This window comes from Corapipo altera, unplaced genomic scaffold (assembly GCF_003945725.1).
Source record: "Corapipo altera isolate COAL_440 unplaced genomic scaffold, ASM394572v1 0, whole genome shotgun sequence".
NCBI lineage: Eukaryota > Metazoa > Chordata > Aves > Passeriformes > Pipridae > Corapipo > Corapipo altera.
In genome coordinates this window covers 3015668-3041830 of record NW_020884872.1, presented here as the reverse complement: position 1 = coordinate 3041830, position 26163 = coordinate 3015668, and the positions used below count along the sequence as shown (strand labels likewise).

The 26163-nt window shown below is 43.8% G+C and overlaps 1 protein-coding gene across 1 annotated transcript in view; it reads right to left on the bottom strand.

Moving 5' to 3' along the window:
- PCP4 (Purkinje cell protein 4) overlaps nucleotides 1-26163 on the bottom strand; it is a 52940-nt gene that overhangs the window by 26122 nt on the left and 655 nt on the right. The window contains exon 2 of the mRNA XM_027639656.1: nucleotides 5683-5734. Coding sequence (XP_027495457.1) covers nucleotides 5683-5734 — 52 coding nt within the window. The remainder of the gene's footprint in view (nucleotides 1-5682; nucleotides 5735-26163) is intronic.

Here is a 26163-nt window from a genome sequence, read left to right as displayed (position 1 = left end):
TGGAATGCTGATAATATTGAAAGATGCATATCCCTCTACCAAAAAAGATTACTAGAGAGATCTCTCTATTTCCCCACTGTTATACAATTCTTTACCATGTTTTCTAGAAGCATTTGGGCTGAAGTGAGTTTAGATGACTCCATTTTAGCTGCAGCATATAAGAATTTACTTTATTAACTTCACTGTATCTTTATCCTTATGTAGAGGCATCCCATGGAGAGCATAAAATGCGGAGTATTTATTCATTTGTAGTTTTCTAGGTGGCCCAAAAGCACAGCTCATACACTGACAAGTGCTTGGGAATGAGGAGAAACTGAAAAGAAGGGATTCACCTTTCCAGTATAACTGAAATCATGCCATGATTGGCCTGATCCACCATGACAACTACAATTTTCGTTTCACTCAGAGCCAGGAAGTTACAGAATTCATCCCATGAAAACCCATATTTTGTTATTATAAATACCCACGTTACTGAATGATAAATCTGATATTCCAAGAAAATTATTAACAGATGCCAATTAATAACCACATGCTCTGGGTACTTGCAGAAGAAAGAACGAGATCTATTAATAGGAGAAAGAGCAATTCTAAATCCGAAGATGGAAATAATTGGTTCTGATGCAATTGTTTCCCTGGCAGTTGTGCTGGGCTATTAAAGAGTAGATTGTATGATAGCAGCTTGCAAATTACATTGCAAAAAAAAAAACAAAAACAAAACCCAAAAAAACCACAGGGCAATGTGAAACAGAACAAGAAGTGACAAGTGTTAACCTACAAAGGAACTCAGTGACATTGCTGAGGTAGTAAGAATAGTAAGGGAGGAACATTCTGTTTTCATTTAGGATGCATCTGCAAACATGATTGTCCCAGCTAATCAAACCAGGTGAGCAAAAAAGGAAATTACAGCTTCTTGTCCCACACTGAGGTGCATGGGGATAGTACTGCTCTTTTGCCCTTGGATTTTCTACCACAGAGAACAGCTTTATATCGTAGAGCTTAGAAGTTAAGTTTGCAGTGGTATTCACAAATAAATAGCTCCTGGGTTTCAGGTAGACTGAGGTCCTTCAAGATCCAAAGGGGTTATGGCAGCTACAGTTATATGGCTCCTGTGTACAAGTTGTTTTTATTGCAGGTGCTTCTGTACACAGAGTATTGCTCTGTGTAATAATTACATTATTAGGGTGGTGTTGCTTTAAAAATAGTCCTTTGACCAATTTTCACCCAGGAAAACTAGTTTATGTGATTTACTCCAAATAATACCTTTTTTCTTCCCACTCTAATAGCAAAATTAAATTACATACACTTTCCTGACAGCAGTAGAGGATGTTTTGGATGGAAATGCTACTCAGCATTACACAGTGCCCACTGATGCACCAGAAACTCTTCCATGCACTTCACCTGCCATGGATGCACCATGAGAGCACATTGTAAGGCAACATGAATCACCATCTGACTTTGATCATAACCCATAAAAGGAAAAACTATAACTTGTTTAAAAGATCAAGATTGACAAATGTCATCTAGGACTTGACCACCATCCAGCAAGGCCATTAAAGTTTAACAGCAAAACCCTTAACGTGAGTGAAAGTTACTCCAACACAAGTGATTTTGCAGTATTTATAATACTGATACACTTTCAAGAACTACCAGGCTTGTTGCTGCATAAAACCCAAGAAGATATGCTGGTGTATTTTACAGGAATATATCTCACATGGATGACAAGATGGGGATCAGGACTCGTCAGCATGGATTCACTAAAGGTAAATCATGCTTGGCCAACCTGATTCCTTTTGATGAAACAACTCCTGGGTGGATGAGGGGAGAGCAGTGGACATTGTCTACCTCAGTTTCAGCAAGGCTTTCAACACTCACTCTCTCAACATCCTTGTAGGCTAACTCAGGAAGTGAGGGCTGGATGAGGGGACAGTGAGGTGGAATGAGAACTGGCTGAAGAGCAGAACCCAGAGGGTCATAACCAGTGGCACAAGGTCAGGTTGGAGGCCTGTCACTAGTGCTGTCCCCAAGGTTCAATACCGGGCCCACAATTGTTTAACTTGTTTGTCAGTGGCCTGGATGAAGGGGCAGGTGCCTCCTCAGCAAGTTCACTGGTGACACAAAGGTGGAGGGGTGGCCAATACCCCAGGGAACTGTGCAGCCCTTCAGGAGGACCTTGACAGGCTGGAGAGATGGGCAGGGAAGAACTCTCTGAAATTCAAACAACAGCAAATGCAGGGTCCTGCACCTGGGGAAGAACTACCCCAGGCACCAGCACAGGCTGGGGATTATCTGCTGGGGAGCAGCTCTGTAGAGAAGGACTTGGTGGACAAAAGCTGTCCCTGAGGCAGCAGTGTGTCCTGGGGGCCAGCAGGATTCTGGGATGCATCAGGAAGAACGTTGCCAGCAGGTCAGGGAGGTGATCCTGCCCCTCTGCTCAGCCCTGGGAGGCACATCTGCAGGGCTGGGTCCAGCTCTGGCTCCTCAGGACAGCAGGGACATGGAGCTGCTGGAAGATGATTCTCCTGTGGAGATGCTGAAGGGATGGAGCATCTCTGGGAGCAGGAAAGGCTGAGGGAGCTGGGGCTGTTCAGCCTCCAGAGCAGACCCTGAGAGGGGACCTCCCCCAGGTCTGTAGGGTCTGCAGGGAGGGGGCAGAGGATGGACCAGGCTCTGCTGGGGGGGCCCAGCAATGGCACAAGAGGAACGGGCAGGAACTGATGCCCAGGAAGTTCCACCTGAACATGAGGAAGAACTTCTTTGCTGGGCAGTGACCCAGCACTGAACAGATTGTCCAGAGAGGGTGTGGAGTCTCCTCACTGGGGATATTCCAGAATCATCTGGGCACAATCCTGTGCCATGTGCTCTGGGATGGCCCTGCTGGAGCAGGGAGGTTGGACCAGGTGACCCACTGTGGTCCCTTCCAGCCTGACCCATCCTGTGTGGATGCAGCAGAGCAGCTCCTTCTGCTGGAAGGAAGGTTTGCTGAGAGCAACCACTGCTGCTGTGGGGGGAGGAACTAAACACAATTAAGGATATCCTGGCGCTGCCTAACGAAGGTCAAACAAGAACATGCATTCCTGTCCATCAAAACTACCACTGCTATAAAAGGAACCTTCAGAGACTGAATTTCCCTGGATGCTGCACAGTGACAGCAGGGCCAGACACGTCTTCAAAGAGGGACAATGCTGATTGCCATGGTCATTAGTTTTATTTTCTTCAGTTTCAACCTAGCCCAGAGGCAGGCCCAAAATTCATTTTCTGCTGCAATGCATGAACAAAGCTTGACCCACAGCAGTGTCTCACTGTGTGAATCAAACTCTGAGAACAGCCAAGCATTTTTATTTGTTGTTTGGGCCAGTTTTCAGCAGTTTTCATGATCTGTAAACAAGAGCAAGAACAGCAACCAGACTAATTTGCCTTTGCAAACATTGTCGTAGCATGACTTTTTTCCTTTTTCTTTCTTTTCAATAAGATGAAAGGGTTTTTTGTTTCTCCACCCTCCCCCCTTGTCAACGAGAGGGAAACAAGAGGGAAAGTTTCCTTCTGATAGGGAAACAAACACTCAATGAAGATGCTAATAACATCTAAGATGTGGACATATTGCATACTTCTGGCCAAAAAACATATAAAAAAAAAGATTTATATTGTGTATGAAGGTTTACAGCACACCCCGATTTTCAGAGCAATAAATCATGTCTGCTTGAGTTCTAACTACACAGAGCTAATAAGGACAAAGAGTTACACATTTCTGCTTCTTTGATTTAGAATTCAATCTCAGGTTCAAAGTTCTGATTCTGCTTTATTTTTATGCAAGCATGTGGGTTGAGGAGATCAGAGGAATCTATTCCATCTCCCCTGCTGCTCCTGTATTTTATGTAGGTGACAGCTTTTCTGTTATAATTTCATTACAAAAAATAATTGGTATCTATTTGCCCAAGATTAACTGTGCATCTGCCTCTATATTATATAAAAAATTATGCTACAACCAGAATCATATATATTTGTGAATTAATGACACAGCCCCTGCTCACTCAAAATCCCCGTTGAGGAAAAAAGAATTTGCTTTTAAAGAGGCTGCAGGATCAGTAAATCTAAGCTAAAGCTGACAACAGGACCATTTTATATGAGAAGAAATTTTCTATTTGGGAAGAAACTCAAGGCAAACGAGCCCAGTTCATAATGTGCTCAAACAGTAAAGAGAAAAACAAGCTTCCAAAGCTGCCCCAATGGCTGACATAATTTTGCTTGCTTTCCTTTCCTGTGAACTTGGGAATGCAAATTGCTTTGCTGTCAGGGTACATTTGTTCCCACTAATTCAAGACACTATAACAAGCCAAAATATGTATTTTTTTTTTATTTATTTTTTTCTTCCACTCCAAATTGTGTTTTATAATACTGAGAACATCATCCACGGATTTCATTTACTGTAACATTATGCAAACAGCCCTTACGGGAAAGTCACCTCCCTGCAATAGGAAAACTATCCATAAAGGAGGCTCTTAATGCTTTAGGATGTGTTGCCTCAAAGGGCCAAAAAATTCTGTTTAGACCAACACTTAAAGGCCAAAATGCATACCCCAAATAACTGCTCAAATAACCCATTTGGAAAACCCTGGGCTTTTCAGAGGATTCTTCCTGCTTTTCAGTAGATGGGACACCAGAACATATCCTTTTAATTAGAACTGGATGAGCAAACAGAAGTGGAGAGAATATTTGTATAGTTCAATCCTCATCCTGTTCATGAATATCTTCCAACTGATGCTGCCTCATTTTCAGCTGGGTATATAATAAAACTGATCAAATTGCTTTCCTTTGAAAAATGATAACTGGATTTTGATAATTTCGTCATTTGTATGTAAAGCGCTTCTGCTCCTACAGGAAATGAGATTTCAGCTAAAAAAAAAAAAAAAACAACAAAAAACCAAAACAATTACTGGTTTCCCTGAAAATTCAGTTTTGCATTTTTCATGGGGTGGAGGGGAAAAAAAAAAATCAACATTTCCCAATTAGAATTGTTTGTGCCACTTAAAGGGCTGAGATTGGTTTCTTCCAGCTCCTTTGTTAAAGTCTGAAAAAACCCAATGAGTCACCCCCTTGGAGCGGTGGGTACGAGTCCAGATTCACTGCTGACAAGTGCTGAAGTTCAGAGCCTGTTTGCCATCTGCTCCTTCCATGTGAGCCACTCCATGCACAGCCTCTCTCTAGCAACACTCTACACAAGTGGCTTCTAACTTTGGTACCTTAGTTATGGGCCTAAAATCGGGGGGGAATGAATCAGACCACAGAAATTATGTTCATGAGCAAGTCCCTTGTAACCAGATTATTTCTCTTCACCTTCCCCATTCACAGAGAAGCTGCTCATAATGCTTAACCTCGTCTCTTTGTGTCCTTTTCCCACCTTGGTGTCCCTTTCCCACGTACCCAACCTTGTTTTAGCCTCATTTTTATCTGTTCTGACTTCTATGGAGTCCTTTGGTTTACCACAGTACGTGCTCAGAATCAGGTCTCTGCTTTAGTAAAGGATACAAACAGAAGGAAAACAAACCCACTGAAGCCCTTCCAGTTTTTAAAACATGACCAAAGGCGAAAATGTGAAACCAAAGCCTTTTGCTACCAGATATTTATCAAATATTTTGGTTCAATTTTAGTCAATATTCTCCATCAAGAAATAAAGTCTCCTCTTACCATTCTCACCAGATGTCTTGTCTTTTCCATTTGTAGCTCCGGTTCCTTGTCTCTGTTAGGGGGGGAAAAAAAAATGAAAACAAGTGGTTAGAATACACTTTGAACATGGATTTTCCCCTTGGAATACTGGAAGTTACACCTGGATTTCTATTTATGTTGGATGGTCATTCACTCTCATGAAACGTTGCTTTAAACATGACCAATCAGAACAAATACTATTTAGAGGATGAATTTGATGATCGTGGAGGTCTTTTCCAACCTAACAAAGGATTTATGTTCTCTGATTTAGGCACAGCTGCATCACTGTGTGCCCCTGGATATAATTATCCCACGTGAACGATGGGATATGTGTAATGAAGCTTCCAGCAGTGCAAGGGTTTGAGCTACAGCCCATCATCTCATCTCCTCAGCTCCCTGCTGTGCCTCCCTTGTCCATGACTCAGGAGGATTACAGGGATACTGTGAGGTTTTGCAGGGAGAAAATTCTAAGGGCCAAAACCCAACTAGAAGTTAATTTGGACAATGCCATAAAAAAAAAAAAAAAGAATGTTCCTGTAAATACATCAGCAACAAAGGAGAATCTCCTTCCTTAAGAAGGCCACAGGAGAAGATGGAACTTCCCACTTCACCTCACTCTGTCCAAGGAATAGCCTCCTGACTTTCCATGAAACCAACTGATTTAAGTCACCAACAGCACTGCAGTCCAAATATTCACAGTGGCAGGGCTGGACTAGTGTGGTTACACTGCCAGGGAACTTCCCAGCTTAGGAATGGCCACTCTGTGAAAATTGTTCTGTGTCCCCTAGAAAACATCTCACAGGCACTTCAGCATCTTAAGGTACTTTGGCAAATATGGCAAAACTTACATTTCTTATTCAAAATTATTCGTATTTGTTTAAAGAAATCGTCCTCTGGGGTTGTACATGTAAAAATCCAGGAGTATTAAACTCAGTGAGTAAATCCAGCTGCATTCAGCCATAAGAGGCAGAGCACCCTCCTGCATGAGTGAAGTTAAACAGCTACAGCAGCACTGCAAACCAAATGCTCTGTACTAAGATATGGACAATGTTGATTCTCTAATGAAAATTCATGCAGACAGATTTATCTGAAGTGTGTATATATATATATTTATCTGGTTAAAACCTTCTCTGCTCCTCTGGTTTCTGCTCTTCATGCTCCAAAGCAGTGGTATTTTCAAGGTACTTTTTGTGTATGGAGCTGATCACGATGCCCACACAAAACCTTCATGTGTCCTTAGCTCTGACACAGAAGGGGGAAAGTAAGTTCTTCCACCCCCTCAGGAGAGTACAAGAGCTGCACATGGTTTCCAATGGTGCTCCATCTCCTTCTCCGTGACAGACTTCAGTGCATCTGTCTCGTCTCTGCTGGCTCTGCCTCATCTCTCACCGAGTGCAACGAGACACAGCAGCCCCAGAGAAAACACCTCTGAGCCTCAACCGCAGCTACAGCCTCCCCCCAAAATGGAAATACATTATTTGTTCCTCCCTGGAGCCTCAGAGCCAAAGCAGGAGAGAAAACTTCACCAATAACATCGAAGAAAGGGATTTTGAAGGGATAAACATCTTTGACAAAAGCATAAGTTACCAACGGCCAGGAATCAATAAATCCACCCAACAATCAGTTTGGCTAAGGATGTTAACCTTTATGACTTTGTTTGGTTAATATTTCAATTCCAATCAACATTCTAAACTAGATTTTAGTGTTAATTTATTAGGACCACCCCAAAAAAAAAAGCCAAAAATGCTGGATTTTCCTTTCAATAAAAAGACAACTATATTGCTTTTTCCTCCCCTGTATATTTTTAAATGCTTTTCCAAGTTGTCTTATTTCCTGAGCATTTGAGGTTGTGCTACTTAAGCTTTATGAAAGCTTCTCTTTCCTCCCCTGGCTATACCTGTCAGGTTCAGTCTGCTATTGATGGAGTGCTGAAATATGGATTCACACATTTATTGTGCATCTCCAGACTTCCCCTCAGGGAGAGGGGAATATTGTCAAAGAAAATGAATAAAAACTTGGGTTTGGTAAATGAAGGTTTTTCTATTGTGAGGTCATGGTGCTTTTTCTTTAAGTCAGAAATCAGCTGAAGTATTTTACAGCCCTTTGTTTGATTGGTGACCACTGGACTTCTACAGAAGGAAGCCTGAAAGTCTGCCAAACCAACTTCTGACAGCTTTTCTCTTAGATATACATGTATTTTGATCCATAAGCCCTGTGCTGTCTTCCAAGTGACTGCAATGGGTTGAAAGTGAGAATCAGTTTCTCATTAAAAAGGCACTGAAACTTAGGGAAAAGCCACATACAGTGGGATCATCCTCCTGCAAAGCCTTTAGCCTTTCATTTCAACACATTCAGTGGACCCACTTTTCAAAACATTTTCAAGATATTTGTATTATTGGCAGCTGGAGCTTCTTTCTTCTTTCATCACCTTTCATGATGCTACTGCAGGTTCAGAACAAAGCTGAGCTTTTCAATGTGCTTCAGAGCACAAGGGGACTAAACATGAGGGGGAGTTACTGCAGGTATTTTCAAGAAGCAATGGATGAAAGCCCTCCAAGAGTTGGTATAAATGATATTGCCCTCAGATGCAAGAGATCAAATTTAAACCACAGAAATACAAGAAAAACTATATTAATTTCTGGGGTCCGATGCTTTCACAGGATGGATCAGGTTGGAAGGGACCACAGTGGGGTCATCTGGTCCCACCTCCCTGCTCCAGCAGGGTCATCCTAGAGCACATGGCACAGGATTGTGTCCAGATGGGTCTGGAATATCCCCAGTGAGGAGGTCTCTGTTCAGTGCTGGGTCACTGCCCAGCAAAGAAGTTCTTCCTCCTGTCCAGCTGGAACTTCCTGGGCATCAGTTCCTGCCCGTTCCTCTTGTGCCATTGCTGGGCCCCCCCAGCAGAGCCTGGTCCATCCTCTGCCCCTCCCTGCAGACCCTACAGACCTGGGGGAGGTCCCCTCTCAGGGTCTGCTCTGGAGGCTGAACAGCCCCAGCTCCCTCAGCCTTTCCTCCTAAGAGAGGATTTCCATTCCCTACAACTTAAAGCAGCTCCCTTCATTCAGAGCTTGCTTCTAAAACTCCCCAGCATTTTATTTTCTAAGGCAAGCACCAGGACAGAAACATTGAATAAACTTTCCACCAGGCATCAAAGAAACATCACAGCTAAAGTGAACATGAGTGCAAATCTGTAACGATTATCCAGTAAAACAGGAAAAACAGTTTTGTTGCTGTGTCGCGTAGGAGGAAACACAGTTTATGACTGCTCGGGGCTATATTAATTTTTAACTCAGTGGTTTTACAGAACACCAAAGACACATAATTAAAAATGTCTCCAAAAATCAAAGTTAGTCCCAATTTGTCAGCAGAGGAAGTAAAAAAGACTACTGCCATATGCTCAAAATCCCAGTAAGAAAGGAACAGGTTCACTTTCCCGTTAAATTCTAAGTGCTGTACACAGCACTAGTTAATGTGGGATAAAACACTGTACTAAATTAGTCCCCCAGGCATACAAACTGAGGTCAAAAGTGAATTTGCAGCCAGGAGGACATTTCAAGAAGAATGTTAAATTACTGCAGCAGCTTCTCCACTCATCTTCCAGCCCCTCCTGCACCCTCGAGCCTAATTTTTGCCTTTAATCTTACATTCTGTTCTCGTCTTGAAATAGCCTGACCTTTTCATTTATGCTTTTAATTATCACCTCAGTATCAGGGATCGTAGCCAGGTGTTGATTACAGAATTTCTGGGGGGCAGAAGGGTTGTTTGCTTTACGATGAAGCCACACAAAGTCCACGATCGGGGACGTGAAGCTGCCAGAAAGTTCTGACAAACGGGCAGTGACAGCAATACCATCATCCTGCTGCTTCATCTCAGGGCAGGGTCAACGAGGCACAGGGAGCTGCATCCCAGGAAAGCAGTGAAGAAGCATCCAAGAGTGGGATTAAGAGAATAAAAACAGTGGAAATTTTTTGCAAAGTGGACAGCAGAAGGAGCCAGCGTAGACATGACTCAGGACATGGACACATGAGAAGTTATGAGGATGTCCTGTGCTCCCTGGCAGTGAAGTCTGTGCACATCCTAAGCTTTTCTTAAGCTTTGTTTTCCTACCAAGTCCATCCCCAATGCGTGACAGAAGGAAATACATGTTGGTTCTGTGCAGCACAAAAATGGCTGTGGCTCAGCCCACTGTGTGCCAAGAAATCTTCCCTCTGAACTACCATCCCTTTTCCATACAAAGCTTTCCCTGTAAGAGACATAAATCAAATCCAACTAAACTATTTCATAAGCACCTTCTTTTTTTTTTTCCATAGCCTTCTGTTTTAATTAACAAATTCAGCTGTTTCAGCCGCGAAGTGAAAAAAAGTACTGAAAAACACATTTAAAGATTTATGAAGTTTATGACCTTTCTGCAAATAAAAATGTCACTGTAAATATCTGTTGAGGGACTTTCCATGTTTTCCAACTAAGGAAAGCTTCCTAATCATGGCAGAATGATCAGGATAAACAAGAATTTCTACCTGCTGTTTTTCAGGACTAAATGCTTAGAATCAAAGAACGGTTTGGGCTGGAAGGGGCCTTAACATTATCTTTTTCTGACCCCCCTGCCGTGGGCAGGGACACCTTCCACTAGACCAGGTTGCTCCAAGCCCCATCCAACTTCCTGCACAATTCCTTGAATTCAGTTAGGGTTGACTACCCAGAAACAAAGTAAGAAGCAAAAGTTCTTATAAACTGATTTCACAACTGATCTTGTGTTGGTTGATCTTTGAAGGTACTGAGAGTTTTCAGGTACTGAAGGAAGCCCCAGCACAGGTTCATTGAACTACAGGCAGAGGCAGATCCCAAAGCACATCTATTACCTAACCATTACAGCCTAAAGGGTCATGGTGCATTTATTAGTTTCCCCAAGGTGAACCAGCTGGAACACTTCTCACAACTAAAGAAGGGATTAGAGAAATCTGGTTTAAAAACACATAAATGTGGGGCTACACACTTCACAGTCTCTTTTTCAATGTACCATCTATGCAGGCATATGATGTTCAGCTCTCCTGGTTCTAAGAATCCAGAGTTTTCACAGAATCATAAGGGTTGGAAAAGATCTCCCAGCCCATGGAGTCCACCCTGTGCCTGATGCCCACCTTGTCCCCCAGCCCAGAGCACTGAGTGCCACAGCCAGGCCTTCCTGGGACACCTCCAGGGATGGGACTCCACCACCTCCCTGGGCAGCCCCTTCCAGTGCTTATCAATCCTTTCCATGAAGAAATTCCTCCTGATGTCCAACCTGAGCCTCCCCTGGCACAGCCGTTCCCTCTCCTCCTGTCCCTTGTTCCCTGGCAGCAGAGCCCGACCCCCCCGGCTCCCCCCTCCTGTCAGGGGGTTGCAGAGCCAGAAGGTCCCCCCTGAGCCTCCTTTTCTCCAGGCTGACCCCCCCCAGCTCCCTCAGCCCCTCCTCACATGATTTACTCCCTAGACCCTTCACCAACTTTATTCTCCATGGTTTTTGACACCATGGTATAAACTTGCTATTGAAGAAACCCAGAGAGACAACATATTCACTTAAAAAACACGTGGTGGGCACTGAGGGAAACACCAGCTTTGCTGGTAGATCAACACACTGTGCATACATGCTCCTGGAAAATAATTATGTGATGAGGTGACATCCTGAGTGGGAATTCTGCAATTGCTTTTCTTTCGTGCTCCAGCAAAGAACACAAGCTGCACATCAGAAACTAAACGAAGATCCAAAATTTAAGCAGAGGAAGAACCAAGCAGCTATAACCTGGGATGAGTGGGTACACTCAGTAGAATTCGGGATTTCAAAATTATTAACTAAGTTTAACTCTTCTTTATTGGAGATTTCTGTTTTCACTGTATTTAACAACCTCTTCCTAATGCCATGCCTTGAAACTACAGTACTCAGCATTTCACACCTTAAAGTGTGAAAACCATTACTCTCAACCACAACACAGCAAATAATTTGGTTACCAAAAAAAAAAAAATAAAGGCAAAACATATTACAAAGTTTAAGAAAATGTTAAGAGTAGGAAAAACGATGTTGCTGTGACAGAAGGATTTCCATTTGCTGAAGCTGCAAAGGATTCACGGCCTCTAAATAATGGGACTGGAATTTTAGCACCACTGTATTTTTTTTTTTTAATGGAATTATACATCAGAAAGCATGAAAATGAACAGCTGGTAGAGATAAAGTGCACTGCTGGAGAGGCAGGCACAAATTCTGCCATTTCACTCATTCTCTCCTAATTATGTCTTCTCAAAACTGGTCTGCAGACAGATGGCAAATCCCAAACCAACTCTGTGACGTACAGGTCCATGCACATCAGTCACAGCCAGGCACCTAAAGAACATCTGCAGACAGAAGTGAAGAATCCCAGGGAGAAGGTCAGATATAGCAACGAAAACTGCAGAAGAAGCCATAGAAATAAACCTTTCTCGCTCCTCTTGTGCCTCCAAGTTCCTCCACTCTTCTGCCACGTTTTTATGGATGTGGTACTGAATATTTATGAGATGATGAGAGCGTCCTTCAAAGCCCACATTTAAGGTAATTGCACCAGGTACAGAACATCCAGCCAAGATTTCGTCTGAGTGATGGGTAAATCTGATAATGTGCCTGTTACTTCTGTCTCACACATCAGTAGTGTAAGGAACCACAGAGCACATTTTCTGGGCACCTCACAGAAAGGAAAAAATACGGATCAACTTCTACTTCAGTGCTTCCTCTCACCTTCTCCCTGCATCCTCCCTTACACCGAGGGAGTTTTCCACAGCCAGTTTTCTGTCTGTCTCGTGTTGCCAGGGCAGCACGATGTTGTCGGAGCAAGAACACCAGAATCCATCTTCCCATCCTGGCTGTCAAAGCTAAATGATCCCTGGCACTCTGACAATTCCTGTAATTATCCTCATGGGTCAAGCAGTGTTCTACTTGACTGGTTCTTGATTGTCCCTAATTTTATTAAAGCTCTCCTATAGCTATTTTAATAAATTAGAACTACACAGGTGGGCTGAGATGAACTGATGGGATTCAAATTGCAAAAAGTTGGCACAGTGACAGGGGTTTTCTGGGACTTTTTTAGTCACATAGTCATGCACACGGTCATCCTAGAAACCACAGTAATATTTGTCAGAAATTAATAGGTCTGTGACAATCACACATGATTTTGTTTGCAGTGTGGTCATTACCCATGTAAAACACGCATTTTTATTTACACATCTATGCAAAAGGCACACAGAATGACTTAATCTCAGAGCTGCTCACAGACTTTGGAAATTTGCCTCAGTTTAAGAGGTGTGATTTGCTTACTTTTGTCCAGACAGAGCTTTTGGCTTGAGGTGAGTCCTCAGAACAGGCATTTCTGAGTGTGCACAGACAGCAGGGCTTCAGCACCCAGCACACTTAGAATCATAGCATGGCTTGGGGTGTAAGGGACTTTAAACATCATCCAGTTACACCCCCTGCCATGAGCAGGGACACCTTCCACTAGACCAGGTTGCTCAGAGCCCCGTCCAACCTGGCCTTGGACACTTCCAGGGATCCAGGGGCAGCCACAGCTTCTCTGGGCAACCTGGGCCAGGGCCTCACCACCCTCACAGCCAAAAATTTCTTCCCAATACCCCATCTAACCCTACTCTCTGCCACTTCAAAGCCATTCCCCCTTGTCCTGTCACTCCAGCCCTTGGAAATAGTCTCTCTCCATCTTTCCTGTAGCTCCTTCAGGTCCTTGAAGGCCACAATCAGGTCACCCCAAAGCTTCTCTTCTCCAGGCTGAACAATCCCAGCTCTCCCAGCCTTTCCTCCCAGTAGGTGTTCCATCCCTCTGATCCTCTTGGTGCCTCCTCTGGACTCTCTCCAGCAGCTCCATGTCCTTGCTGTGCTGGGGATCCCAGAGCTGGAGGCAGCTTCCAGGATAAAAGAGGAGGCATCTGACAAAAACAGGCAGAGAGACTCTCTGTCTGGGATAAGGAACCTACTTACAGTGCTGGGTGTGAATATTCTAATAGCACAGAAAAGAACTTTCCCTGTGCCCCACTTTTGCCGATGCTGGGCTGTAATTTATAAATCAGCACAGTGAGAACCTGCTGATTTTGTATTCAGATTCCATATTATGCTCTAAACAGAATATTTACACCAACACCAAGTGTAATCAACGTAATTAGCACAAACAGGGGCTTGCTTAATATTTAGTTTATTAGCATATTTTGAATTAAAACATTATTTCTCTGAAGACATTGTAATCACAATTTATTTTTTTTTTCTGAGGCAGGGATTAATGGAATCTTTGAAGTTAATTTTGAAAGCAGCTGCAAGAATGTATTTCCCAAATCCTGTTAATTACCATGCCAGCCATGAGAAGTAATCCCTTTTTTTTTTTTTTTCCCTTGCAGGAAATGGAGGATTTGATCCAGCATGGCTTATTTACAGAGCTAACTCATACATGGACAAGGAGTTGTCTTGAATTCAGCAGAATTACTTGCATGAGTGCAGTTGGAACCTCAGTGTGGGACTGTGGAATTTCTCTAAACTGAGTGTTAGGTTTTTCTTCAGCAAAGGGCAAAAAGGGGAAAATCAACTCCAGAATAAGCCTTCTCACACCACTTGCCAAAAAATTACCTCAGTTCTCATTTGGACATGGGTGATACAGCCTAGATCCTAATTACACTGTTTTCTCTTTATCCATTTCCAAGGTGACCCCTGAGGAATATTTCTATTACATAATAATTGATTAAGCTCAATGGCATAAATAAAAAGTGACTGAGGTTCTTAAGGTGGTCTCTTCCTTCTTTTCTCTTCTGATTCCTTATCTATTGGCAGCATCAGACCTGGCATTACAGTTCCAGAAAGGGCAGGAAACCTGCCTTAAGAACTCCTACTTCCCATTCCAGCCCGATCCAGCCACACCTTCCCGTGCCCGAAGCCTCGTTTCTTTGGAAACAATTGTTTGCAAGGTCACCCAGAAAATAGGAGCACTGAAATTATCCAAGTTAAAAATAACCCTTCGGCAGAGCTGTGTTGAAAACAATCATTGAAATGATCCAGCTAAAAAAAGAAATCCATGTTTCAACTGTTCCTGTTGATCATTTCAGTGATGAGTTGATGTCTCTGATCCACAAACAGTTAGTTGTACCAGGGCAACCTAATTTATAAGCCTTGACACCTGTGCAGGCAACACAGGCAGTTCATAGCAACTGATTAGGAGCAAGAGAACCCTGGAAAGCCCGGAAAAAGCATTTGGATACAGACAGTGTCTTGGTTATCCTTTAATATCAGCATCTTCAGATAGGAAGAGTGTCCTAAGCCAATTAAGAGGTCAGGGATCTTGCCTAAGCATAATATAACTGATGGTGGTTTTGTAGCAAAAAATTTACTTTAGATTTCATTCTTCCAAGCCCTTCTGAAGTCTGGGGTAATTTAATTTGCTGAGCTGTAAACCCAGCCGTAATTGAGTTCCAGGCTGTCTTCAAGGGACAGCTTGGATTATTCATGGCAAAAAATCTGCACTGACAAATTGCTTCATATCTGATCATATTGCCTATCATTATTAAAACAGGCCGCCTCTTCCCAGACTGCAAAAATCCTGGTGGGTTTGGGGTTTTTTTTCCCCCTGTTGGCGTGTTTTTATTTCTAGTTGTACAATTAAAAAAAAATTAAAATAAATCTGTTCTTATTTTCTTGCTGTTTCCCTACACATTTCAGAGGCAAACAGATGCTATTACAGTCTGTTAGGCTGCACTAGGAACAGCCCAGCGAGGTTTTCCAAAGGTATTAATTATGGCAGCTTTGAATCACCACGAAAAAAAGGAACTTTCTGCCTTCACCTCGGGGCAAAACATTTGATTTTCAAGATGAGACCCTCGATTTTTCAAGACAAGAGCAAGAGCGAGTGTTGAGGATGTTTATGCATCACTTAACTCCGCTCCCGGAGCCAGTCTGGTCACAGGGAGCGACTCCCAGCAGCCCCCCAGCCACGTGCAGGGATGACAGGGACTTCTCCAGGGTTATTCCAGCGGCAGGGAATCACTGGACTGCGAGGGCAGCGCCGGCTGCCCGGGGGCCGCACAGATGGATGATGCGAACCCGTTATCCCTGGCCCTGTGCCACGGGCACATTCCTGCCAGGGGAGCCCTGGATCGGCGGCTGGAGCTGCCCTCGGAACGGGGCAGCGCTTGACAGAGAGGATTTGTCCCTCATTTTTCCCAGTCTGGAGGCTTCGGGGGAGCTGCTTCGTCGGGGAGGGTGATGCGGATCAGAGCAAAGCTCCTGACGCTGCCGGGAGCCCAAAGTGCAGCCAAGGGATTAGGGACAGCCCGGACATAATAAAAGGGGAAGGGACAGGGTGATGCACAAGGTCACCTTGATCTCCAGGAGTTCGGGGGCAGCAAATAAATAAGCTCATACACAGCAAGCGGAAGAAAAGTCAGAGCACTAGCTCTGTCCAAAAAAGAAAAAGTAAAAAAATCGGGATTTCCACAAATGAGGAACTCCCAGGACGCTGCAGCTGCTCGGTGGAAGGGATGCTGCTCCTCATTTCATTGCCAACAGCAGCTGAGAAGTTAAGGAAGAGATTTTCACGGAGCAGCTGCAGGTTGTTCTCAGGGTCCCTGGCCCCGGGACAGACACACCAAGTTACCTGGCCTAAGACCAAATGTTCCACAGTTCCTGAAGTGCCACAGCCATGGAACAAGTGCAGGTAAAATGTGCTCAGGTAGATTCAGCAAAAGCTCCCCCTCATTGTTTCAAACCCTCCCCCTCCACGGACCTGAAGGGAGCAACAAGAAAGATGAAGAGAGACTATTTACAAGGACAAGGGGGAATTGCTTCAAACTGACAAAGAGTAGGGTTAGATTGGATATTAGCAAGAAATTCTTTACTGTGAGTGTGGTGAGGTTCTGGAACAGGTTTCCCAGAGAAGTTATGGATGCCTTATCCCTGGAAGTGTTCAAAGACAGGTTGGATGGAGCTCTGAGCAACCTGGTCTAGTGGAAGGTTCTCTGTCCATGGCAGAGGGCTGGAACTGGATGATCCCTAAGGTCCCTTCCAACCCAAATTATTCTGTGATTCTACAAACTGTGTTTTCCAATTCAAGTTCAATGAATCCTTCTCCAATCCAAGTAATCCTTAGTCATTCCCTGTTTTCAGTTTCCCATTATGTACCAGTCTCCATTCTGCACTTTGTGCCTTCCATACGAAGCAGAAGAAAAATGTTACCCACCTAAACATTTGCACCTCGTTCACACACGAACACAGCAAACCATCCTGCAATGCCATTAAAAAGGGGATCCTAAGGTGCTCCTCCAGAAAATCCATAGTCTCACATACTATGACTAGACAAAAAATAAGTTCCTCAGAAGTTTCATGCAGGAAGCAGATGTAGATCCAGCTGTGCTGCCCGACACACTGCAGCCAGACAAAACACAGCTATTAAAGGCTTACATGGCATGACTGCAAAAGCCATTGCTCAAATTCAGGTAATTTGCAGCTTGGGCTCTTTGCAATTCACAATATTAATGCCAGATCCTTTGCTACCCATATTTATATCACCTGCAAATCCGTCCCACAAGTCCAGTTCCAGGATGGAAGCGCACCAAGCTTTTGATCCACGCAAGGAATACAAAGCAGTGCTGAGAATCAAAGCCCTGTGGAACAGAGAGGATCTGCTGTAATCTGAGTGGAGAGCTTCACTCAGCTTGGCCTGGGTGTTGGTGCTCTCCAGTAGCTCACAGAATATGCTGAAGGAAAGGAGTGATAACTAGCCAAGTCTGACTGGCAAATTAAAATTGGCATCAATCTGGCCTGCCTTAGGCATTTGGCTGCCCCGCTTAAACTGCAGCACATGTGTGCTGGCACATGTATTTTAAAGTGTGCCAAGCCAACAATATGTTTGCTCTCTTCCAGGGGTGTGTATCTGTCAGATCTGACAGCAGCAGTGATATGTGTGAAGCAGCTATGAAGCCACATGCCTGATATTTCTCCCATGTCATCTGCAGAAAGCTGCCTGCCTTCCCATCCTCTCTTCCTCCTCCTCCCTTCCCATCAAGTTAATGCTTCTAATTTGCAGCAGTTTATCTCCTGCCTCCTTTCACCTCACATTTTACAAATACATGGTTGGAATTCAAAGAAACTGATTTCTGTATCTTTCAGGTTTCCTTCCAGAACTGTCCCTAAGTTCAAACAAAAGTTGTTCTTCAGAGCACTTCCATTAGCGTTAAAATTATGTGCTGAGGAGTCAACATCCAGAGTATTCAGTGTTTAAAAAAAGAATAATTTAATACTGTGTATTTGAAAGGGAAGCATATTTCCTACAGAGGAAAAGGAGGACAGAACCCCATTACTTGCAACATTAAAGCTAGAGAATGAAAATGCCTAAAATTCAAGTGAATCACAGAATCAATTAGGTTGGAAAAAACCTCTGAGATTATTGAGTCCAAGAAAATCACATTTGTGATTTTTATGAGGATTATTTTCCTGCTTCTGAAACTCTCCTTTCCCAAACCTGGACTTCAGCCTTTTTGTGCTTTCACATGTATCTGGGTATTAAACTCTGGTTCATCTCATGGAGGCTTCTCTCCTTCACCAGATTACGTTGCATCTGCCTGATGGAATCAGCACTCACCTTGTTTGGTCCCTTTTAAAACAAATCCACATTGGACATCCAAAGCCCAACTCCCTCATTCCCTGGTAGAAAAAGGCACTCATCTAACCAACCCAACCTCACCCCACTGCCTGTTGAGGCTTTGCTGAAGTTTCTGAGTAGAGATGTAAAGGTCCAGCAGTACTTGGATAGTGGCTCCCATCAGGGATGGGATCAGTTGAAAAAACCTGCATCAGGAACACCAATTCACTAAAGGTAAACATTTTGTGGGGAAATGCCATGATAAAAACATTCTCAGAAGTTACTGGTCTTCCTTCACATCCTGAGTGCCACTAGGAAAAGGTATAATATCAACCAAATCCTCAAGAAATCAAGCATATCCTCAGATCTACTAATTTTTGCTTCATCTGCTTAATTACACACTTGCATCAATTCAGGAGGTACCGTGATCTCAACGGCCCTTTCCCCAAAAACGCATCTTCTGCAGTCAGAATGCTGCCAACTGCCACTTCAATCCCTGGTTATCCCTCTGGATTCACAGAGAACAAAGTGTCCCCAGGGCAGGGGGACAGCCAGGTGCCCAGGAGAGCAGTACCTGCTGGCTTATTCTGTGGGTCATAGTGGACACAAGGAGATGCAAATCACCCCCAGGCATTAGCAATGGGTGCTGTCTGCTTTCCAACACTCTGCCCAGGGATTTTGAAGCCGTGCAGGTCCCTGTTTTTCTTATAAGGTCTCCTCCACCCTCTACAAAGCCAAGGGATTTTCTGTGGAAAAACTGCTTTTCACGTGCAATCCTCCTCTCAGTTCCTGCGAGAGACGCTGACTTAGAATCACAGAATGGTTTGGGTTGGAAGGGACCTTAAAAATCATCCAGTTCCAATGCCCTGCCACAGGCAGGGACACCTTCCACTAGAGCAGGTTGCTCAGAGCCCCATCCAAGCTGGCCTTGACAGGACTCTTCCAGCTGATTCACTCCAGAAGAACCTGTAACTCCTGACAAGCTGAACAAGCTTTAGCATAACATGGATTTCTCTGTTTCCAGGGATAGCCCTAGTCTGTGCTAGCTTGGGCATTTTTGAACTGTGCTCCATCCTTCCCAGAAAAGGTGCACCCAAAACCCCTGAAAATACATCCACACCAGCGTGCACAGCCAGCCAGGATCCCTACAGGAATCCTTTCTCCTTCACTTTTAGGAGACTCATGTGCAGCAATCCAACATTCCACAGCGTTTCCAAGTTTAAACCATTATAACCTGAACATGTTTCAGGTTTCTCTGGTTCTGCTGTTGCAGTTTTCCAGTTCTGCTGGCACCATCCAGCAGCTGTGGTTCCAGAGCCCAGCCTGAATCAAACCTGCCAGCCAAGGCAGCCTCATAAGGCTGGTGACAAAACAGCTCAGACCTTTCTCTCAGGTACGTGGACATTAAGACTCAATGTTAAAGACACTAAATATGCATTTGAACATATTTTGGCATAGTTAGAGCTCTGTGTTTCCATACATTGGAAGATATGCTGTCCTCATACCTGGTGCCACCTTTCTCACCACCTCTGAGGTCTCCAAAGTCAGACAGAAGGACACCACCTTCTGCAGTTTTTTCCTTTTCCTTTTGTTTCTTACTTTCAGCTCTCACAAAAGAGCTCTCTGACATCATTCCATCTACTGTTACAGCACTCACAGTGTCAGCTACACCCCTGGTTAGGGTCATATTTCATGCACTATATACCAAGGTGATAATACAAGAACACTCAGTGTCTGTAAAATAATACTTTTCTCCTTAAGAGGAAAGACTGTTCAGCTGTAACTAATATTCAAGGCATGTAGGCAACCAATTTTCATTTCTTCTCTGACTAAACTTGTGCTTCATCCTCCAAATTCCATGTTAGTGCATAAATAAGGCCATGTCCCACTTGGTAAGAACTGATGAGTTCAGACACCACCAGCCAAAAACCTGGTCTATGTGACACTTGCCCAATTTAAGCAGACAAGTCTGGTCTCCAAGGGAGCAGACACAGAGAGTGGGCACGAGTTGTGCCCTCAAATCCTGCCATTATTAATGTTTCACAATTGCAACTCTTCTGCAGTTTCTTGTCACTTGTTTTCCTAATAAGAGAAATGTAGCTTATACAGTCTGGCTCTCTCTTTCCATAAGAGAAATAAAGACTGGTTTTCTTAATTAAAATTAGAGGATAATGGGGGGAAAATGATTATTTGTGATTTGACCCAGTTTCTAGATATCTACCATATCTCTTTTATTTTATTTAGAAGCCCAATATCCAAACAACTGAGGCAACAGAACACCTTTTCTTAGAAAGAGGATGAATGTATGTTATTCATCTTCCTTAGAATATCCTGTGCCTTGCAGAGAGAAAAGTGGTTCCTGGCTCAGAGAATTTAAGTCTCTGGTGCAACCTGAGAGGCTGAAGGAAGGCATTGCTCTCCCTTGATTCCTCCAGCCTTCTCCCATCCTCCTCAGTGGGTGTCAGGATTTACACATCCAGTGGCAAACCCACTCTATCACATAGCAAAGGTAAAGAGGCAAAACCTGTAAACCCATTTTCCAAGCCATCCCTAAAAAAAACAAAAAAAACCTGACAGACAGCAGCACATTGGAAATCAAACATTTTATTCAAGTCAAAAAAAACCCAAAAAACACCCAGAAACCTTTGATGAAAATGCCACAGCTGTTCCTGCTGCAGTTAACTGCCACTATACATCACATTTCATCATTAGCATGATCCAGTTAATGTAGAAACTGTTGGATGACAACTCTTCCAAACTTGCCAACTCATTACAAATTTGAGGATATTGGACTAGAAACTAACATGTTTTACAACCTGAAATTATATTATCACTTACTGCAATGTGATGGCTGGAGTTTTCCTGTTGCACAAATGCAGGAGTTCTTGCTTTAAGTTATTCTTTTACAACAAAATATGATATCTGAAGCGTACTATTAAGGTTAAATGTCCTTTTTTTTGTAGTGTTTTTTGTTTGAATCTGTTGGCATTCCATACATTGCAAGAAAACCCGTGTGCTTCTGCCAGTTCCATTAAATTAAGAACAATTTCCAACATCACTTCTAAGAGCTATTTTAGAAGATGCTTGATCCCACTGAAACCACACTGATGGAAGGAGTAGGCAAAGTGACAGATGTAAAACTTATTGTTCTCCCTTCTTCCTCCTCTTTCGAGCTGCAATTTACCACTCAGCTAATAAATAGACATGAGTTAAAATTAAAAACTGATGTTCATGTGCTTATCTATCCCACCCCCATCCTGTAACAGCTGCAGAGTTTCCTCCTCCACCCTGCCACGTTCTTGCTGTGGTTTTTAGAGCTACACACTTTTCATACCTACTGTGGGTATAACCTCAGTGAGGCAAATAATTAACACTTGGGGGTCATGGCAGTATCTGAAAAATGCATCCAGAAGGCCCTCCCTGAGATGAGTGGTTGGTTGAGACACCCCCCCAGCACTAGAAGCACCCAGAGAACAGGAGCTCCTCTAAACAAATGTGGTGTGTTTTCCCCCTCACAAACCAGTTCTTTGACTCTCTGCCATCAGATTGTCATTGCACAATCCTCACTTGTCTTTATCCGGTTCCAAAATGCTAAATATTATTTCAGTGAAATGGTTTCAACTGAATTTATTACAACAGCCTAAGACGGAACTCCAGTGTTGCCATTTAACTACCTGGAGCAGCCACAGTTTCAGACAAAAACCTCCACCTACCCATAACGTTTCACACTCAAAAGTCTCCCTCTCCCAGAGCCTCCTGCCAGACACATCTCTCCAGAGGGACAGAGGCATGTTCCAGGTTCTCCCCTCAACCTGGAGGGAAGGGACATACCCAATCCACCAAGCCATGGGGTATATACTGGTTTGGAAAACAGACTGCCCTGGTGACTGGTGTCTTACAGACACACCTCAAGGACTGGTGAAGCTCCATTTCCAGGAAAATGTCTCTTATCCCAGTGTGAGCCCACGTCAGCCTCCACCTTTGCTGAGCTGGCTGCCTGGGTACCTCTCCCTGAACTCATCTGAGCTTCAAAACAAAGATTCAGTGCTCCAGACTCCTCATCTGCCCATGAATTCCCTGCACATCTCTATTACAGGACACACAAACACCCTTCAGGATCTTTTGGAAGGTGGACACAGCACAGCAGTGGCTGCAGGATTCGAAAACCAGAGGCAATATAAGGCAAACAGCTTGGTGCAGCTCAAAGAAACAAGACCTGGTGTTCTCTGTATCCAAACCCCCTGTATTTGTGCAGAGATGAAGTCCCCAGCTCTTCACCTCCCCAACTAAGAGACTCTGTGGAGTCAGAACCCCACCATCCCTCTGAATTTCATCTGCCTGGTTGCTTGACACCTGTTTCCAAAGGCAAGCCAGAATACTGAATATTCTTGCTGCTGTCTGGCAGCTGGACCAGTGCTCAGATATATCAAGCTGCTGGCTCAAACCAGCACAGCACTTGTGGTGCCCATCAGCACCCTGGCAATCAGCACTGCACTCCTCTCACACTGGGGGAGGCTCTTCCAGTGCAAGTTTTTCCTCTTAAATCACAGGTGCCTCAGGCAATCAAAAAGGATTTCCCCAAATGGCTCTCTCAAAACTGGACACCTGAAGAACGTGTGTTAAAGCTGAGCTCCTCCCCAGCACCAACACTACTACTACCTCCCCTACAGCAATACTGCTCTGACCTTCAATAGCCAAATAAAATCAGTGCATCCAACAAGACAAATCTCTGCTAAGGCTGTTTTAAGTTCTCATGACACATGTGCTTCAGCCCTGAACCACTGGAACAGCATCCAGGGCTCCAGGACCAGAGTGTTTAAGTGCACTCCTTCCCAAGTCCTGGTTTCTGATGACAACCAGAAACGTTCCACACAGGAGGCAAGAGGGAATGTTGTAAAAATGTGTGTGTGATTAAATGCCTCTTGTGCACCTTTGTGGTAGGAGAATACCACGACCCAACACCACCTGCAACATGTCAGAGAGTTAAATGACTGATAAGATGACAGAAATCCCTGTGGTGAATCAAGTTCATGCCAGGAGCGAGTTTAGAGGCTCACTGGTAAAACAACTGGCTGTGAAGAGCAATTTGGCATTGGGCTGTGAGCCCATTACCCAAAACCACTTTCCCCAGTTCATCCTGGTGATTAGAGAGGTTTAATGGAAGACAGGCTGCCTCTCATGGCTGCTCATTGACAGTAGCTGATGTTTCCCAGCATGGCTCTTTTCTCTAGGCTCATAAAAAAAAATAACAGAAAACAGTTACAGATCTAAAGAAAAGGCTCCTCAGTTATTTGATGGCAGATTTTCAGAGCTAAAAATGCATGTCAGTATACAGTGACATTCCCAAGAAGTTCCCTGTGCAGCTAAAGGATCTGTCTGCCACCAAAAGCTGGGCAGTAGGAAGCACTAACCATGATTTGCAATGCCACAAGATCCAACTTTTACACTTCACCTTCCCACTACATATGGGGCCAGATTTCTGCCAAAGCTTATTGAACACATTTTCAGACAAATATCCCTGAGGAAGAAGTGTAGTGGAGAAGTTAATTTTCCTTTCTGAAAAAAAAAAAGTTAGCTGCTAAAAACCAGAAAAATACTACAGCCAGAAGAATTACTGCTTCCTGGTCAGCTTTCTCCTCCAGGATACTGGTAATCATGGAATGGTTTGGTTTGAAGGGACCTTAAAGCTCATCCAGTTCCAGCCCCTGCCATGGGCAGGGACACCTTTCACTAGCCCACGTTGCTCCAAGCCTCATCCAACCTGGCCTTGGACACTTCCAGGGATCCGGGGCAGCCACAGCTTCTCTGACGAACCTGTTCCATCAGTCTCATATCATCAATCATCATAATCACTGCCCATAAGTTAATTTTGCATGAAGCAGTACAATGAGAACTCGTGCAAAGTCTCAGCAAATAACTCTGAGGGAGATCAAAGCTCCTGCAACCACGTTTCAAGTGCTGCTCAAATCCTGACAATCATTACCACAAAGCAAAAAAAAAAAGAAACCTTCCCACCCTCCCAGCACCCTTGTGTTTGGGATAATCTTTAGATGGCTCTAATTGAGCCTCTTTCCAATCACCCTGTCCACAGATATTTTTTTTTAGCAGATTAAGCCAAAGAAAATAAAAGTATCTTTCTGTTACAGCATTAGGAGCTGAATCCACTAAGACCCCCATGGCAGCAAACAGTTGTCTGAGGAGCTTTCTGCTCAGGGGGGTTTTTTTGCTTCATTTTTTAAACACCACTCTTTTGCAGAGAGGTTTGGGGTGGTCTAGTTGCTTCCATCTGCTTTTTAGCAGATCTTGCTGTCAGCTGTTACTCCAAAGGGCAGTAACAGCAGGGAGGCTTTTCTTCATTGAGTGATAAACTCCCCAATATTGGCAGCTGAACGACAGTGGCACCCAAGACATTGAGCACAGTGCTGAGTGTCACAGCTCTGCACCAAAGAAACATCTCCCAGCTCCAAGGGTTTGCTAGGAATAGTACTCTGGGAGGCACAAGGAGATGCACTATGAATAGAGAACTCCTATGCTGAATGGAGGATCTTTATGTTCACTGAGTCTTTTAAAATGCAAAGGGCAAGGAATCTGATTCAAATTACGAAAGAATTACTGAGCAAATACAACCCAGCACAAAAGGTGCAACAAGACTGCTGTGGATAGTTATAAGTACAGGAGCACCACCCAAATATTAATCCTCACTTAAAGATTTTTTTCCAAATTATATATTTATTTAGAATAGTGTTGCTGCATCTCACAGCATCCTTCAGCTGGACTGGGGAGTCAAAGTAACAGTGACTGACACAAAAAAAGCAGCAAAATCCCCAAACCCACACTGCCTGAACTCCATCCAGCTGATAAAAATACAGGCAGCAGCAGAGGAGAGGTCAGAGAGAGCCTGGTGCACCACACCTGGGCTGCCTGATCCCTGCAAAGCCCCGTGAGGATTTCCTCTGCTCTCCCCTCTTGGCATGACCTGGAAGCCAAGATTTAAGCTGTTCCTCATAAATCCCTGCACCAGGAACACGCTGCTCCCCTCCTTTTCATCTTAGGTTTGCACCTCGTGTATAAAACCACAGCTGAGTGTAACACCTGCACAGCAACGAGGCACAACTGATTTGGTGCCACTCTTAATTTTGCTGCTGAGAAAGGAAAATCCCATTTAATAGAGTAGCAGGTCTTTTATAACAGCAAAGAGCCTCCAAAAACAAGTGCTGGGTAAGGCACATTTACTGGTACATCTGCTGACTCCCAAAGAACGACCTGCACTAAGGAAAGAAGGATCTGCCAGCTGAACCTGCCTAGCACTTCACTGATTGCACCATCCAGGAGTCCTCCTGCCTGGTAACACTTCCCACTAAGAAAATTCTACTTTGAACTTTTCCAGTGAGAGAGAAAAACCAAAACCAACCTATCAAACAAAAAACAATCCAAGAAAAACCACAAGTGCAAATTCTCAGCTTATTTATTTACAAGCGGACAAGTGATCCTTACATGTTTGGCACTATTTACATTTTTTCCCCCCTCAATTGTAATCCTTCCCAGGACACCACTTGTAAAGTTTATATCATCATTCCAACTACAAATAGGGCGGGTTTTTTTTTTTTTTCCATGAGCTCCAGCAGGCAACTTTCCCACAACTTACTAAATCCTTCTTTTTTTTTTCTTCCCAAGGGAAAGCATTAGATAGACAGACAGACAGATAAATAGGTAGATGGGCAAATAGACAGACAGGAAAGCATTAGATAGATAGATAGATAGACAGGAAAGCATTAGATAGATAAACAGATAGATAAATAGATAGGAAAGCATTAGATGGATAGATAAATAGATA